Source organism: Pteronotus mesoamericanus, unplaced genomic scaffold (assembly GCF_021234165.1).
Source record: "Pteronotus mesoamericanus isolate MK-2021 breed Mesoamerican mustached bat unplaced genomic scaffold, CSHL_Meso_final scaffold_165, whole genome shotgun sequence".
NCBI classification, from domain to species: Eukaryota; Metazoa; Chordata; class Mammalia; order Chiroptera; family Mormoopidae; genus Pteronotus; species Pteronotus mesoamericanus.
This window is the reverse complement of record NW_026555307.1, coordinates 9,372,638-9,390,263: the sequence shown is the minus strand read 5'-3', so window position 1 is coordinate 9,390,263 and position 17,626 is coordinate 9,372,638. Positions and strand designations below refer to the sequence as shown.

The 17,626-nt window shown below is 53.4% G+C and overlaps 1 protein-coding gene across 4 annotated transcripts; it reads left to right on the top strand.

Moving 5' to 3' along the window:
* The first annotated feature begins 4,037 nt into the window (after positions 1 to 4,037).
* DPF1 (double PHD fingers 1) lies at positions 4,038 to 16,942 on the top strand. 4 transcript variants are annotated; one of them, XM_054588899.1, is made up of 12 exons: positions 4,038 to 4,102; positions 9,811 to 9,971; positions 10,053 to 10,160; positions 11,459 to 11,586; positions 11,840 to 11,929; positions 12,302 to 12,380; positions 12,575 to 12,706; positions 13,615 to 13,665; positions 13,753 to 13,872; positions 14,908 to 15,020; positions 15,639 to 15,720; positions 15,868 to 16,942. In XM_054588899.1, exons 1-12 carry the CDS (start codon positions 4,071 to 4,073, stop codon positions 15,936 to 15,938), a joined length of 1,167 nt encoding a protein of 388 aa, XP_054444874.1. In that variant the 5' UTR covers positions 4,038 to 4,070; the 3' UTR covers positions 15,939 to 16,942. The 4 variants fall into 4 exon arrangements, with proteins under 4 accessions (XP_054444874.1, XP_054444873.1, XP_054444871.1 ...); XM_054588898.1 differs by having other exon boundaries at positions 15,609 to 15,720; XM_054588896.1 differs by lacking the exon at positions 4,038 to 4,102 and adding an exon at positions 8,356 to 8,421 and having other exon boundaries at positions 15,609 to 15,720.
* The last annotated feature ends 684 nt before the right edge of the window (positions 16,943 to 17,626 follow it).

Sequence of the window (17,626 nt, the reverse complement as noted above, 5' to 3'; positions counted from 1 at the left end):
AAAACAACAAAAACTCTGCACTGGCTTACTTCTACCCTCAGAATCAAACTTAAACTCCTTCTCATAGGTTTAACAGCCCTCCTGCTGTGGTCTCACCTTAGTCCCCACTCAGAATTATTGTGAGGGCCACAGGAGTGTTCAAGGTTCAAGGGGTGCTTGGCGGAGGTCAGAGTATTCAGTGACCAGGGTGCCTCATATCTGCCCTATCAGGGCAGCACACCTGAGTTCAAGTCCAGGCTTCTTCATTTATTTGTAAACTCCAACCAGAGACTACACTTCTCTGAGAAATGACAACAATGCACATCCCGCTGGGCTATTGAGATCATGCATGTAAAACCCTCAAGCCACAGGAATTTATTACCACAGATAATATTTATTGTGTGCTAAAATGTGCTGGGCACTCTTCTAACTGCTTTACATGGACCCGCAGCATCCTAACCATGAAACTGTGAGGCTGAATTATTACTTCCATTTAATAGATGAGAACACTGAAGACCCAGAAAGGTTCAGGAAGTTTCAACAGGGCCACAGAGGGCACCGGAAGTTGGCCTGTGGAGCCCATGCCCCACTACTGGCTCTATGGTTTCTGATCAACCCCACAGGAGCACCTCACCCCACTCCAGACCTTGAGAACCTTCCCTTTAACTGCATTTTATTTCTTCTTTCTGTGTTTGAACACCAACACAGTGACTCTCAGGACTTTGTGATCATTAGAAAGACTTGGGGGCTTGTTAAGGACAGATTCTGATGCCCTTCAGAGACCCTGAATGCCTACAACTAAGGGTGTGGTGAGTGGACAAGGATGGCATTTTCACAGACCGCTTGAGAGGATTCTGATAAAGGAAGTCAACAACTCTCCTCAGAGTAGCACAGGGAGGAGACATGAGGTGTTAGTGTCTGAGTCAGACCTCACTTCAAATCCCAGATCTGCCTGCCCTGATGGGTGGGGGCTCTTGGCAAAGATACTGCCCGCTGAGCCCTAGTTCCCTTGTCTGACGCTGAGGTGATGCTGAGGTGATGCTGAGGTGACAAGCCCTGCTCCCTAAGCATGGTCCCTATGATTCAATGATGTAAATGCCTAGTACAAGTTCTGACAAACAAGAAGAGCCAAATCAACAGGAACTTATTAATTTTTTTTAAAAAATATTTTATTTATTTATTTTTTAGGGAGACAGGAAAGGGGGGGGGAGAGAGAGAGAGAGAGAGAAACAGTCTGCAACCCAAGCATATGCCCTGACTAGGAATCGAACTGGTGGTCTTTTGGTTCCCAGGCCAGCACTCAACACCAGCCAGAACTTATTATTGTTTTATTACTATTAATCATTATTTTTGTTGTACTGGTATTGTGTGACTCCAGTCTCACATTCTCTGGGCCTCAGTCCCCATCTGGGAAGGAGACTTCCGAAGGTCACGTTCAAATATCTCAAGGCAGCTTAGGGGAATGTATATCCTCTAAAGATTAGCAGGGAAGAGAGGCATGGGGTGGGAGTTAGTAATAGTGTCTTCTTCAAATGTCCCAGGGGTCTAGGGTGGAAGGTCTCCTAGTGATTCTACAGGAACCTTTGGTGGGGAGGGAGTCATTCCTTGGTGACCATGTCCTGGGCAGTGTCTTAGTCTCAGATTTGGGGGACCAGTGTCTCCACTGGTTGGCCCTGTGGTCCAAAGGATCTCTCCTGAGTCAGGGTTCAGAAGCAGCCTGTGCCAGACAAAGACTGGGGCTACAGTGCCCTCTAGTGGACAGTTCCTTGGGTTCCAGGGTTGGATGTAGCCAATGGTTGGGACTTCCTGGATCAGTACTTGGGTGACAGGTTAGACCAGGTTAGACCAGGGATTTGCCCTGTGTCTGGAGAGGTAGGGTGTCAAGACTCAAAAAAGACTCCTCTGAAATCTCCAAGAAGCCCTTCCGTGGCACTCCAGACTGGGTCAGGGGCCTCTCTGTCCTGGCCCTTACCCTTTCCCGACTCTTGACTGTTGTTGTGTAGTGAGGAGTCTGTTACCCCAACTGGATCATAAGCTTAAGATGTGGCCTGGGGCAGAGCCATCAGAGACATCAGTGCTGTGTCCCCAGCATGTCCACACAAGGCTGGGGACCATAATTCTCTACAAACCAATGGATGTGCCTCTCAACCTCTCCCTTCTCTTTGCCTTTTAGCTTCAGACCATTAAGGGCACATTTCCTTAATACAGCCCCACCTCCACCCCTTCAGGTTGTCCAGGTGTTGGTGTGTGGGAGGAAACAGCCTAGAGCCCATCTTACTCTCTTTCTGCTGGTTGCATGCCTCAGATCTTGACAGTGCAGAGAGACACAGACCATAATGACTAATGGATTCATTTATTTACTCAACCAATATGGTAATTATAGAGCATCTGCTATTTTTCAGGCCATTTTCTAGGTGCGGGGAGATAGCAGTAGATGGAACAACGGCTCTTGCCCTCATAAGTGCTGATATTCTAATGGGTGGAGCAGACAATAAATCAAATAACTAAATAGATCTATAACATGATGACAAACTATGATGTGTTGAAAGAAAAATAAAGAATTTAACAGAACAGAGAATGATGAGGGGTGCTATTTTAGTTGAGGTTGTCTCTGAGGAGGTAACATTTAATTAGAAACCTGAATAAAGAGAGTAATGGAACCATGTAGGTATATGGTTGAGGAGCATTCCAGCACAGGAAACAGCAATTGTGAAGTTCCCATGGCTGAAGCAGTTGGAATGTTTCAAGGACAGAGAGGAGGACAGTGTGGCTGAAGCAAAGTAAACCAAGAGAAAGAAAGAAGGAGATAAGGTCAGAAATGTGATGGGATTTGGGGAGGGGACCCAGAAAGGCTTTGAGGGCAAAGTGAGACATTTGCATTTTATTCTAATTGTGAACAAAGTCATTGGAGGATTTGAGCCAGAGAGCATTGTGATGCCATATGTGTTAGATAGTCCACTCTGGCTGCAGTCGGGCTGTCCAGGTGGGAGACAATGGTAGACAGGAGGCTGTGAAAAGGAGAAATGTGGGTGGGTCCTGGATTTATTTTGTGAATGTAGATATAACAAGATTTGCTGATGGGCATGTGTGTGTGTGTGTGTGTGTGTGTGTGTGTGTGAAAAAGAAGAGGAGAGTCCAGGATGATTGATTGCACTTAGAACAAAATCTGTTTTCTTTATAATGGCCTGCAACACCCTATATGATCTGGGTCCTTGCTCTCTCCCCAGCCTTGTCTCTCCCCTCAGTCACTCTGCTCCAGTTACATTAGCTTTCTTACTGATCATTGAACATGCCAAGCTTGTTCCCCTTTGCCTTATATTGCATGGCTGGCAATTTTTCAGGTCTCAGCTTAAATGTCACTTCCTCAGAGAAGCCGCCCCTTTCTTTATGGCATTTATCACTCTCTAAAATAATCCTTTTTTGTTTGTTTGTTTGTTTATCATCTTTCTTTACTAGAAGGTCAGCTCCGTGAGGGCAGCAACCTTGTTCACTACTGTATCCCAGGGCCTAGAAGGGTGCTTGGCACATAGCAGACACAATGAATGAACAAAGGCATTGGTTAACCCCTGTGCTGGTTCACAGGCTGGCTTACACAGAAGAGGCATCCAGGCAAACCAGGCATAGACAAGAATCCACGACACAGCCTGCGGTGGTCCACATACCCTGGGGAGACCCAGAAGCCAGGGACAACCTGCTCCCTCGCCCGCGGTGCCTGAAGGATAGAGAGCCCTGTACTTGGGAATGGAGCACCCCAGGGAGGAGGGAAGGATGCTCTGGGGCGAGCCCCGCCCTGTATCCCCAGCGGCCAATGGGCGCGAGGTCCTCCTGACGCCCCCTGGGACGTGTAGTCCGGCCAGGGGTGCCTTAGGGCGCTGCCGCGCGCCCCTAGACTCCACGTCCCGTCGTGCGCCGGCAGGCACCGGGATTGGTCGAGCCCCGCCCCCGGCCCGCCCAGCTCCGCTCGCGCCGCAGCCCCAAGAATGAATGAAATCGTAACGCACTGGGCGGCAGAGCGGGTGGCGCAGGCCGGGCTGGGCCCGCGCGCGGCTGCAGCGGCGCCCCGGGCCGGAGGCGGCCCAGCTGAGCGGGCCATGGCCACCGCCATTCAGAACCCACTCAAGTCGTGAGTGTCCCCGCCGCCCACGTCTTTCCATCTCTCCGCCTTTCCCCTGTCCTCGCTGGGGAGGGGGATGCAGTGCGAGGATGGTATTTGAATGGAGACCCCCCCAGCGCGCCCTCATACTCCCTGGGGGCCCACCACCTACTGTCGCCCCCTGGGGTTGGGGTGGGGAGCCCCTTCAGAGTCACGGGGGCGCTCCTTCTTTGTCGCTGTCAGTGAAGGAATGTGGCGCGGGCTGGGGAGTGGCGGAGGCCATTCCCCCACCCAGAGTGGGGGTAGGGGCTTCCCTCTCCTCTGCTTCCAGCTCTCCTTCTCCCTGTCTCTGGGGCTGGGAGCACACATGCCTAAGTCCAGACTTCAGTCTTTAGGGTCTTCACCACCCTTTTACCCCTCGTCACAGCACCTTTTTCTCTTTTTCTCCCTCTTTCTCGAGTCACCCGGCCGTAGGGTGGAACCTGAGACGTCGGGGGTTCCCGGTTAGATCCCTGATATCTCCTTATAATCCTCCCCGAGTCTTCAGGACCTAGAAGCCACGATGCCCCAGTCAGCTTAGACCATGGAATTCCTCCCTCTCCCAGCCCATACACACCTAACTCAAGCATCTCCCATCCTCTTGGGTACCGGGTGCCTCTGTAGAGGATGCTAGGAGCGCCCTGAGTCTCCGAGCCCTCTCTCCCCCCTTTTCTCCCTGTCCGCGTCTCTCTTCCTTGCCTTAGCTTCCTTTGGGGCCCAGTGCCTGGGAACCCGGACGTCTCGGTTCGCGCCTGGCTCCATTCCATATCTCTCCTCTTCTTGTCATCCTCAATCCCTCCACCTCTCTCTTTCCTTTTCTCTCTATGCCTCTCTCTCCCTCGTCGGGACCCTGCACTCCAAGGTCCCAGCCTCCCCACCCCCTTTCCCAGGCGTTGACTTCGGGGGCTCGGAGTGACAGGCACATGGCCGCTCCGCTCCTCTCTCCCCGGCTGGCTAGCGAGCACTCCCCTCCCCCGCTTTCCAGGCCTGGGGGAGGAGACCAAGGGCAAGCGCCCCTGGTGCCGCACAAAGGGGCCAAGGTTACCTCCCCCACCTTTCTCCCAACCCCTTGCCCTCGCTGCCTTGACCTTGAGGAGTGTGAGCTGGGGGCTGAGGAGAGGGAGGGGGCCCAGGGGACTGCCCCCCACCCCAAGTGCTGTGACCAGTGGCTGGACCTAAGGCCGCCAGTTGCTCTGGTTTTGGAGGGGAGAAGTTGGGAGAGGTAGGGGGCGGAGGCTCTTAGGCATACACCTACACTTGTGGCTTTGCGGTGAGCAAAAGAGGGCTCTCAGGTCAGTGTGGGATGGTGTGTGACCCGGGTGGCCTGAGATGGATGTCTTCCCTATGAGGGATATCCTCCAAGAGGCAGGGACCCTGTTCCTATGTCTTTGGTGGATCTATAGGCGGACAGACAGGCCTCCTCACCCTGACCCTGCCCAGACCTCTGGGAGGGGATGTGGGGCAGCCCGTTGCAGGGGCCTGGAGGTCAGAGTCAGAACTGAGGTGGGAGTGCCAGCACCCTCCTTTGCTGTCACTTTCCTAGAGGTCTGCAGGGGTGAGGGTAGGGGCTCCTGAAAGAATGTGCAAGTCTCATCTCCTTGGGTGTGGGAGGCTGGAGGGTGCAGTCCTCAGAAGTTCTGACTGCCTGCATTCAAACTCCTGCTTGAGCCATTAATTTTCTTCTCCCCCAGCCTCAGTGTTACCGCCTGTGAATTGGGGAGTCAACAGTTCTAATTACCTCATGGGGCTGTTTGATCTTTTTAGAGCTCTTAGTGCAGAGCCTGACTCTGACTAAATGTAGTGATTGGTAGCAGCAGTGTCAATGTTGATTTCATTCTCCTACCCAGAGTGGGGGTAGGGAACACTGAATTGGGGGTTTCCCACTTCGAAACAATCCAGTTTCCCACAGAGCATAGTGGGGGGGGGGAAGCGGATAGGAGGATTGTGTGTACAAGGGAAAGAACTGGGAGTTCCAGTGTGGAAGAGGGGTCTGTGAAGGTGGAGGGGAGAAAAGAGAGGGATACCCTTCTCCAATTGTCAGCGGGGGTCTGTGGATCAAATTGTGCTAGTGGACAAAGGTCTCCAGGAGGGAATGGAGTGTCTACACTAAGGCTCCAAATTGATCAAATTGATTTGAGAGTTCTGGGGTGGGGCAGGAGCAAGCTAGGGTTTCTGAGGCTAGAGGTATGGGGAGTAAGTGTTAGAGGGTGTGTTGCGTTGTGAACCTGTGAGGGTGGTGGCAGGTGAGAAAAGAAGGTGGCAAGGGCACCCAGCCTCTGAACTGAGCTGATGGGTCAGGGGGCAGGGCTTACTGTGCATGACGTATGGAGTGGCCAGTAAAGGGGCCTGGAGGCCAGGGTGAGTGTAGGGCTTCTAGTGTGCCTGACTTACTCCCCTTGTCACATCTCTGGGCCAGATGTGAAGCAGAGACCCCCTCCCTCAAGGCCTTACCTGGGGCAGATGGGGAGAGTTTTTGGAAGGGGTCGAAGACTAGAGGGGTGGGTGTGTGTGTGTGTGTGTGTGTGTGTGTGTGTGTGTAGAAATGACCATGTGATGGGAGGCCTGAGGAGGTCTCTCTCACCAGGGGGAGGTTAGGGTATCCAGTAACAAAGGAGGCGAAGGCTAGTGTGCCCCCTCTGCCTGCTGGAGAGCACCCTAGTGGACAAGATGTTGGTGGGCGTTTTCTTTCAGGCAGAGGTTCAAACTTGAACACAAAGTTTAGACTAGGAGACCTGTGAGTGTGTGCATGGAGAAACTGAGTAAGTGTGTGTGACCAGGTGGGTCATCTCACTCTCTGGGGATCACTGTGTAGAGTCATTGTGGGTAACAGTGGAGGGAGAAGGTGGTAAGGCCCACTTGGAGACACAGACATCTGGGGAAGTGAATCCTTCCCTCAGTTGTACCTTCAAACATCCCCCAAAAGCGGAGGGCATGTAACTTCACCTCCCTGTGCCTCAGAGTCCTCACCTGTAAAATGGGGGTAATAATAGTGTCTCCCAAAAGGGTCATTATGAGGACTAAATGAGTTAGTCCCTGTAAAGCACTTAGAACTGTGTCTGGCACATGGTGGGTGTTCAGTATACTTATTCATTCATTCAATATTTATTGAACACTTACTATGTGCCAGGAATTAGTCTTTCTAATGGTAATAATTTTACCATTTTATATCTGAGTAGATTCTCTTTGTGGGATGAATGAATTTATTGAGCAGGTACCTTTTTTTTTTTAAAAATTCTTTTTTTAAAAAAAGATTTTATTTATTTATTTTTAGAGAGGGGGAAAGGAGGGAGAGAAACATCAATGTGTGGTTGCCTCTCATACGCCCCCTACTGGGGACTTGGCCTGCAACCCAGGCATGTGCCCTGCCCAGGAACTGAACCAGTGACCCTTTGGTTTGCAGACCGGCGCTCAGTCCACTGAGCCATAGAAACCAGGGCGAGCAGGTGCCTTTTAAAACAATTTGCTTATATTTACTCATTTAATCCTCACAACAATCCAATGAGGCATTGCCCTGATGGCGAAATTGAGACCCAGAAAGAGTAAACAATTTGTCTAAGGTTACATGGCCACCAAGTAGCAAAACCAGGATTTGAACCTCGGAGTATTGCTATAGCTCCTAAGTAGTAGTGCTGCTATCAGGCATGCGAAGGGGTTGAGCAGGTTGGGCGGGGTCACTGTGAGAGTGACAGCTCTGCGTGGGACAGAATAAGGTCAGGTTCTCTGGAGCCAGGAGGGACTGGAGAGTGGGGGTGGGTAGGGGGCAGTATCAGTGAGCCAACGTCTGCACCAGCGCGGCGATGTTGGTGGGACGTTTGTGTGGGAACCTGCAAAGTGTCTCCAAGTCTCCTGGCACTGAAGTGTGTGTGAGTGAAAATGTATGTATGTGGGGTATGGGAATGGAGTGTGCGTGAGTCTACGTGGGCGGCAGTGAGTATACGTGTGAATTTGTGTGCAGATGGCCTTGCGTGGGTGTGTAAGTCCAGGTGTGCATGTGAGTGTACGCCTGTGAGAAGAGATGTGTGAGTGAGCGTGTGTGAGTGATTCCGCGTGCTCTCTGGACCCCACCTCTGCACCCCCTTTCCAGCGTAGTCCCGCCAGCCCTCAGGCCTGGACTACGACTCCCAGCCTTGCCCGGGCAGGCCCGCCCCACTGCCCTGAATGGCTGTGATCCCCATGCTCCCGCCCCTCGGGAATGAATGGATGGGCGGCCTCCGCGCCCGCCCGAGCGCTGGGAGGACCGACCCGGCTGGGACCTGCTGGGGGCAGGACCGGGGGAGCAAGATGGCCACAGTCATCCCCGGCCCCCTGAGGTGATATGGGCCAGCGGGAGGCGGGGGAGGGCGCGCGGGCGGGTCTGCGCTGGCGCGCGCGCGCGCGTGTGTGTGGCAGCTGGGGGTGGGGCCGATGGGGTATCTGGGGGGCTGTCAGTGTGGGCTCGGCTGCGCGGGGGTGCGAGGGTGTGAGTCTGGGTCTGTGGCAAGAACGGGGTCCGATGCGCTACTCCTGGAGGAGCGGAGGGCGTGGGGAACTCAGAGCCCTCTTCGAGCCCTCTTCTGGGCAGGGGTCATGTCCCGCCCTGCGACCCCCGGGTAGGGGCGAGGGTGAAATGGAAATGGCGCGGGGGGCGGGGTGGGCGGTAGGGAGATGGTGCGGGGACGTGGTAAACTTGAGTGAAGCCCACACTGCCTTTGTCTTGGGATGTAGAGTGTCACTTGTTTGTGTTGTGTGTTTTGGGGGGATATGTGTGCAGAGATGTGTTTCATTTCTTTTATTCTACACTAGGTATCTTTGGGTATTTGGGTCTTTGAGTGTGCGTACATGTCCTCTGAAACTGTGTATCATTTGTATTCTGTGTCTTTGGATGTGTAGGTATATATGCATGTGTAAATTTTTGTGTGAATATGTGTAGAGATATGTTTCTATATTGTGTATATGTGTGTCTTTGTGTGTTTGAATACACAATATTTTAGATGTTGGTTTCTATATTATATATCTTTGTGAATGTGTGTGTATCCTGGGTGAATCTGTATGATTTCTTTGTATAGTGTGTGTATGTGATTTGTTTGTGTTGTGTCTTTAGATATATGTTTACGTGCATATGTTTGCTTTAACATTCCTTCTTTTAACATTCGTGTATCTGTATGTGTGTTTGGATGCTTAAGTGTGTATATGTGTGGTGTAGTGTGTCTGATCTGTTTGCACGTTGTGTATCTTTGTGTGGGTGATTTGTTATGTTGTGTCTTTGGGTATGTGATGCATATTTGTGCATGGGTACATGTGTGATGTTTCTACACTGTGTGACTTGGGATATTTGTTCTTCAGTAGGTATGTGTATGTGCACACATGTGAGATTTATCTGTTTCTCCTTTGTGAATCTTGGGATATGTCTCTTTGTGTGTGAATTGGTATGACTATGTGTGATTTGCTTGAGTTGTGTGTTTGGGTATGTACACATATGGATGGGTCCTGGTGTTTTTTTGTTTGTTTATATATTGTGTATATCTACTTATTGGCTCAAGGCCTGCTCGAGTTTCAAGCAGGGGGCTCCTGAGTCCAGGAGCCACAGGAGGGGAGAGGTGAGGTTGGAAGTGTCGGCCCACCCATTCCTGACAGACTAACCGAGGGGAGGGGTCCTGCGCGACCTGGCGCTCCTGCAGTTGCTGACAGCCGACCGACCGACTGCTCACCGCCCCTCACAGCCTAGGCGAGGACTTCTACCGTGAGGCCATAGAGCACTGCCGCAGCTACAACGCGCGCCTGTGCGCTGAGCGCAGCCTACGCCTGCCCTTCCTTGACTCTCAGACTGGTGTAGCCCAGAACAACTGCTACATCTGGATGGAGAAGACCCACCGCGGGCCAGGTACACCACAGGAGGGTGAGGGCAGGGGCAGGGAGAGGCAGGGGCCTCGCAGCCCCAGTCTTAGAGCCTGCTTCACTCCAGGTTTGGCCCCAGGACAGATCTACACGTACCCCGCCCGCTGTTGGAGAAAGAAACGGAGACTCAACATCCTCGAGGACCCCAGACTCAGGCCCTGCGAGTACAAGATTGGTGGGTGGAGCTGTCTGTGCCTGGGATGGTTCCCATGTGCTCCCCCAGCAACTACACTGTGTGGCAGTGCCAGTGTGCGTCTGAGCCTTCACCTTTTCTCCCTTCTAGCTAGTGTCTGAGTGGCTGGCTGTGTGTCTGCCCGTATGTAGTGCAGATTCCCCCATTTTCCCTGAATGACTGAGCTTTGGATGGTATCTTCTCCTACTTGGGCCCAGGTGTATCTGAGAGCAGAGTAGTATGTGTTATGGTGACTAGGTGTATTCAGCCTTTGTATCTCGTCCCTTGTGAGCTGGAATATATTAGTGCCTGGATCTGTTTCTTCCTGTGGGGTGCCTGAGTAGTCTGGTTGTGTCAGAGTATCTGACTGTAACTCTTGCCATTTGTAGTGGAGTGTTTACATAAGTATTTGAGTCTCTTTCTAGGTGTTTCTAAGTGTATTAGAAGGCTTATTTCCTTGTGTGTCTGTGTTTGTCTGGTATATCAGGCTGCCTCTTCCACTGAGTACCCCAGGTACCTGCAATGCCTGGGAGGTTCTCTTCCATTAGCATTTGGTGGATTAGGTGTATTTCTGCTCATGTGTGTTGGTCCACCGGAATGTTGGGCCTTATCTCTTCAATGTGTCCAGTACTATCAGAGTCACTGGCTGTTTCCCTTTCTCATCCACCCAAGTGACTGTGTGGGTCCAGGTGTCTAACTGGCTGTGTCTTCCCGGGTGTGTCTGACTGCCTCAGAGGGACTGTCTGTATCTTCTCTGTGTATGTCCATGTGTATCGAGTGATTCACTCCAGGTGTGTCTGTATTTCCCCCTTGAGTGTCCAGGTGTATAATAGGGTCTGATGGTCTAAGAATCTATTTCTGAGTGTCTCTGGGTGTATCCAGGGGTCTGCATGTGTCTCCTACATGTGTCTGGATATATCTCTTCCTTTGTCTGGCTGTCTCAAATGATCTGTCTGTATCTCTCCTGTATATCCTGTTTGAATGTCTGTATGTCTCCATATTTGTCTAGGTGTAAGTGAGAGTCTGGCTGGGGTCTTCTCCATATATCTAGGTATATACAAGGGTCTGGCCATGTCTCCCCCTGAGTGTGTTCTAGAGAATCTGAGGGTGTGGCTGTGTCTTCCCCAGGATCTGAGCATCCTTCTCACTCTGTGTAGTTGAATCTTTGTGTCTACCGCTGGTTGAAAGTGGAAAAGCCTCTTCCCTTCCTCAGTAAGCATGGTTCCCTGACCTGGGCTGTTTGAGAAGTCCTCCAAGGATAACTTCCCCACTTAACTCGCCCATGATGGCCTTGTCCCCAGACTGTGAGGCACCCCTGAAGAAGGAGGGAGGCCTCCCTGAAGGGCCGGTCCTTGAGGCTCTCCTGTGTGCTGAGACAGGGGAGAAGAAGATTGAGCTGAAGGAGGAGGAGGCCATTATGGACTGCCAGGTAGGACCATCCCCAGGAGCTCTGGCTCTCTGACCCCTGCCTACTGTCCTGGCACATCTGGTCCCTGCTCTGAAACCTCCCCTGGCCCCCTAGGGCCTTTTGGCATCTTAAGTCTTCGTCTTCCCACTCCTCATCTCTTTGGAAGACCTCCTGACTTGCCCTGCCACCCCAATCTCCAGTTCTGCACAGAACCCCCTCAAAGAACAGTGCCCCCCATTTTCTTGACTCCAATCTCCATTCTCCTGGTGCCCAGAAACAGCAGCTGCTGGAGTTTCCACATGATCTCGAGGTGGAAGACTTGGAGGATGACATTCCCAGGAGAAAAAACAGGGCTAAAGGAAAGGTATCTTCCTCATCACCCCTCTCCTCAAAGCAGATCCCATTTACTAAGCAAGCACTGTGATCAGACCTGCCCCAACTTGACCTCATTTAACCCTTAGAACAGCTGAGGGGATCATATACCCATTTCACAGATGAGAAGGCTGAGGCTCAGCTATATTAAACCATCTACAAACCAGAGATTGTAAGGTGGGCTAGAACTGTCTTCATACCTGTGCTATATAGCACAGAGGAAACCGAACCTTAAAGAGGTTGACTTACTTAAGGCCCACTGTTAGGAAATGGCGGGGCTGTGATATAACTTTTGGGCCCAAATGATGAAATCTCTTTCAGTTCCTTCCCTTTCTTGGCCCCTCACTCCTAACTTTTCCCCTAGGCATATGGCATCGGGGGTCTCCGGAAACGGCAGGACACCGCTTCCCTGGAGGACCGAGACAAGCCGTATGTCTGTGATAGTGAGTCCTTTTGAAGAGGGGGAAAGAGAGAGTGGGGCCTAGTGACATGTCCCCTTCTAGCCCCCCCTCCTGTTTGGGACCCTGGCAGGGGGGTGCGCAGGCCTCTGACAGAGGGGGAGGTGTGATCCCGGAGAACTGAGGCTGGGCTGGGAGGGCTCACCCCCGCTCCCTGCCCCCACTCCTCTGCTCTCCAGTCTGTGGGAAACGGTATAAGAACCGGCCGGGGCTCAGCTACCACTACACCCACACCCACCTGGCTGAGGAGGAGGGGGAGGAGAACACCGAGCGCCACGCCCTGCCCTTCCACCGGAAAAACAACCATAAACGTGAGCAGGCAGGCGGTTTGTGGGCTGGTGAGGGGCCCTGAGAATGGGGACTAGGAGCCTGGGACGGAGGGGGCACTTAGACATTTCTGGAAAATCTCCAGCTCAGCCATCCCTTCCCCCCACGGACCATGGGAAAGCTGGCTCTGGGGTTGCCATGGCAACCAACCATCTCTCTCTCTCTCTCTCTCTCTCTCTCCCCCCCTTCTCCCCCCCCCCCCGGCTTGGCGTAATATTTCTGGGTCTGATTTATTGTTTCAATTAGAGCTCGGGGAGGGGGGTGATAGATGACTCCCCTCCTCCCTGACTCCCTTTCTCCCGTTTCTGCTAAGCTTGGTGGAGGAGCAGGGTCTGGGGCCTGGGAGCCCTTGGTGATGCCCGTGCCAATCTCGTGCCAACCCTGACAGTAGAGGGATGTGGGAGGGCCTGGAGGGAGGCTCTGCCAGTGGAGAAACCATCTTCACACCCATCCCTTGGTGGGAGAGGACTGTTTCTTTATCTTCTCCCCACTGCATACCCAGGCACCTCTGTGTTCAGAATTTTCTCTGAATGTTTCCACACCAGATCTTGGCCAGTGGCATTTACCCAATTTTTATCTAGTCAGGACTTAGTTGGGGGTGGCTGTCTGTCTGAAACAAGTGTATATGCATGGGGAAGCAGGGGACTCTTCCTGAAGCTGTATTTGCCAAGTTTTTACCTAATAAAGAGGACATGTCACTGGAGAGTTGGGGGATCCTGATGAGATCTCCCTACCTCTTTTGCTACTGGCCACAGCTCAGGGTAGCTACTCTCTCTCCCCGCCTGCCCCAAGCCAAGACCTAGGGATCCACCCCCAGGAGGGCTGAGGCTGGGGGCAGGGTGGAGACTTGCCTATGGTGCGCGTCCCTCTCTCTCTGTTCCCCCATCCCCAGAGTTTTACAAAGAACTGGCCTGGGTCCCTGAGGCACAGAGGAAACACACAGGTAGGGATGCCTCCCTCTGCCCCTACTTCAGCAGCCTTTGACTGGAGGCCATGCCTGCCTACACCAGCCCCACCTGCTGTTTTTCAGCCAAGAAGGGGCCTGATGGCACCGTCATCCCCAACGGCTACTGTGACTTCTGCCTGGGTGGCTCCAAGAAGACAGGGTGTCCTGAGGACCTCATCTCCTGTGCTGACTGTGGGCGATCAGGTGATGACCTCCCCTGAGGTTTCTGGAGCTAGGGTGGAGAGGACTCCAGGAGTCCACACCTGGAGGATGGGAGGCAGAGGAATGGGGAGCGGGGATGACCCAGAGTGCCATCGGGGCACTGAGGAGAACTGGAGCTGGTGGGGCTGACTGAACTGCTGAGGATTATGGAAAGCTGACTGGGGCTGGGCAGGCTCTGGGAATAATGGGATGTGGTTGTCCTGGCATTGCAGGTAGTGACCTGTGTTTATCCTGGTGCAGAGCAGTGAAAGCTGGTTGCCGAGGCATTGTGGGTAGTGGGCTGTGATACTGAGTGATAGATTGCCACTGTCTGGGTTCTGTGGATAACAGAGGGCGCTTGCCATGGAGTTGTGGTTAACAGATGTGGTTTCCCATGGTGGACCTGTGGGTAACAGACGGTGGTTGCCTCAGCCTAGTGGGTCATGAATTGTGGTTATGGTATTATGGGTAGTGTAGTATGACTGTCATGGCAATTGGGTGTAGTAGAACATAGCTGTGGCACTGGGGAAGTGGGGTGACTGGTAGATTGGCATCACACAGTATTGCTGTTAACAGTTTGGTTGCTGGAGCATCCTCTGTAATGAGCTTGGGTTGCAGGGAACCCCAGCATGCCCCCCACACTTTGGATGGTGGTTGCCATGGCATTATGACTGGGAGAATGTGGTTGCCATGTTGTGTGGTTACCTCCACACAGTGGTTAACAGATTGTGGCTGCCCAGTGTTGTGGGTGGTAGGAAGTGGTTGCCACAGCACTGTGGGTAATGGAATGTGGTTGCTATGGTGTTCCGGGGAGCACAGTGTGGTTGCCATGGTGGCTGAGTAGGAGACTGATGGCCACAGCAGCACTGCTTACAATAGGTTGTGGGGCACCCTGGGCAGGGTGGATTCAGGCTGTGGACCACAGAAGCTCATGAGCCTCATAAGCCAGGGGTAAGGGCTGAGTCATTTATTCCCCTGGGTCAGTAGTCACCAGGGGCATGACAACCCCTAACTGCATCCCTGCCCCTTGGCCCCCAGGTCACCCCTCGTGTTTACAGTTCACGGTGAACATGACAGCGGCTGTGCGGACCTACCGCTGGCAGTGCATCGAGTGCAAGTCCTGCAGCCTGTGTGGGACCTCGGAGAACGACGTGAGTTCCCCCCACCCCTGCCTGCCTCCCCCTCACTGGGACATGCCCCTAGGTGGCCTCCCCACCTGGCACATCCACTTTCACCAGTTGGGCCTAAAGCCTTTCCCTAGAGCCCCCTCCCCGGTGACCACTAGTAACCTGTATTATTATTATTGTTAGTGGCCATTCATTGAGCCCGGCACTTAATACTCTTCATCTCTCTGACTCCTCCCAACCACCCTCTGAGGTAGGTGCTTTTGTTCCCACTTCACAGAGAGGGGAAATGATGTGCCCAAGGTCAGCCAGCTAGGGAAAGGGGACAGCTGGGACCTGAACCCATGTCCATTGTTTCCAGGCCTGGTATCAGACTGTTTCAGCATCATTTTAAGTGTCCCACAAAATCTAATACAGCCCAGACCACAAACTGCAAACTGACAGTGTTCAGGAGTGTTTTGCTCAGCTAAGCAGGGTTTTGCAAAGAATCTGTGGTGCAGAGACTTCTGGGAGCCCTTTCTGTGGAAGGACCCACCTCCCCCAGTCCCTTTGACTAGCCCCTGCCCCAGCCCCTGCCCCAGCCCCCCACCCGGTCTCTGGTGCCCGTGCCCCCAGGGTGCCAGCTGGGCAGGTCTCACCCCCCAGGACCAGCTGCTGTTTTGTGATGACTGCGATCGAGGTTACCACATGTACTGCCTGAGCCCCCCCATGGCGGAGCCCCCGGAAGGTGAGAGAAGAGGTGGGCATGACATGGGGTGGGCGGGCTGGAAAGTTGTCTCCTTGCTGGTTGAAGACCCTTCCCTCTGGATGGGAGGGGTTGAGCAGCCCTCCCTGGACCTGGGCCTAACTCCCTGTCCTCTGACCACCCTCACAGGGAGCTGGAGTTGTCACCTCTGTCTTCGGCACCTGAAAGAGAAGGCCTCTGCCTACATCACTCTCACCTAGGCCTGTCTCTGGCTCACCTGGACCTCTGAGGTGGTGCTCGCCCACCTGCCTCTCGGAGCTCCTCTACTCTTTCCTCATCCTTAATACCCCACCAGTGGGAGGGGGAGCGGGGAGCCTGAGAGGGGGCTGGGCCACCCCCTTCCCTCTGTGCCAGTGGAATGTTTGCCCTGTGGGCTCCTCTCCTTCCTTCCCCATCCCTTGGCAAATGGGCACCAGGGGCTTCTGCTCCCCTCAAAGCCATACCCCGCCTCTGGGCGGGCACGAGGGGTGGTGGATGCCAGCCGGCGGTCCGAACCCAGCCTTTTTCTAATGAAAAACTCAAAAAGTTTTTAAAAAAAAGAAAGAAGAAATTAATATATACAAAGAGTCCTATAAGGCCTGGCTGGGTCGAGGGGGCACTGCTGAGCAAGTCCACAGGGCACCAGTCTATGCCAGCTTCCTGCCTGGCTGCTCCTTCTCCCAGTTTTGGAGCTGCAACTACCCTGCCTCCCTGTCCCCAGGTGGGCACCATTCCCTCCTCTTGCCCAGGGCAGGTGGGTGTGGTGTCCACCCCTCACTCCCTCTTGGTGCCCACCGTGGATACTGCATGATGTGAACCATGGTTTTGAACTCTGTTCCTGTTCCTGCCCCCTCCCTGAGAGCTCCCCTCTGCCTGCCACAGCCACAGGTGTTGCTGGTGGGGCAGGCAGGCCCTTGCCCAGCACCTGCTGGGATGAGAAGCACAGACTCTGCAACTGGACTAGTTTTTCCTCCTCCCCCTGCCCTGATCCCCACCGGCCAGGCCGGGCTGCCCCCTGCCCCCCTCGCTGGCCATTTTGGAGGTAGTGAGGGGGAGTGGTTGTTTCTTGTGGTTGTGTGTGTTTGTTGTTCGGGTTAAAAAAAGGGAAATTGAGACTGCAAGTGGGTGAGGTTGTGGGTTTGGGGGGGGGTCTCTCCCAATCCAGGCATGCCCCCCTGCCTTGTAAACGAGTCTCCTTTATTGCCTGCCTCTGCTGTGAATTAACTTGTTCTGTGTATTAAACTGGGCCTGACCTCTATGCCATGACCACCTCCTTCTCCAGGCTGGTTTGGGGCATCACCAAGAAGGGGAGCTGGGGCCTCCTTGTGGGGAGAAGCAACTGAAGTTAACAGCTGGAGCTGGCCCCTACCTCCATCTCCCCCCTGCACCCTGCCTTTCTCTGGCTTTGTCCCACCTCCTCCCTGCCTTGGCTGAAAGGAGAAGAGGGGGGATGGGGTGGAGGGGGCTCCCTCCCAGCCAGCTGTGGTTGCCCTGGCAACAGACTGCTGCAGCTGCAGCAGAGAGCAGAGAGGAGGGAGGCAGGAGCTGGGGGTTGGGGGAAGGGATGAAAAGATGAAGACCGGCAGCCCCTTCTGGGCTGGGGTAGAGGTAGAGTGCCAGAAGCACCTCATTCTAGTACCAGACATTACCTGGGGCTCCCTGTGTGGGGCCAAGAGTGGAAGGGAATGGGTATAGGAGAGAAAGATAGGGACAGGACACTGGGACATTAGGAGAGAGGCTGAGATTTGGGTAAGATGGGGTTAGGAGAAGGAACCAGGCCAGGAGAGAGACACAGATAGGAGAATCACAAATTTATAGAGAATCAGGAAAAAGAGAACAGCAGGACATAGCAGAAGAGGGAAGCAAAAGATCTGGAGAGATGTAGATGAGGAGAGTCAGAAATTATGGG

Coding starts and splice junctions, on each gene's coding strand:
- DPF1 (XM_054588898.1), top strand. CDS start 4,071: ATGGCCACCGCCATTCAGAACCCACTCAAGTC. Junction 11,587..11,839: donor AGGCCATTATGGACTGCCAG/GTAGGACCATCC, acceptor CCTGGTGCCCAG/AAACAGCAGCTGCTGGAGTT. Junction 13,873..14,907: donor TGCTGACTGTGGGCGATCAG/GTGATGACCTCC, acceptor CTTGGCCCCCAG/GTCACCCCTCGTGTTTACAG.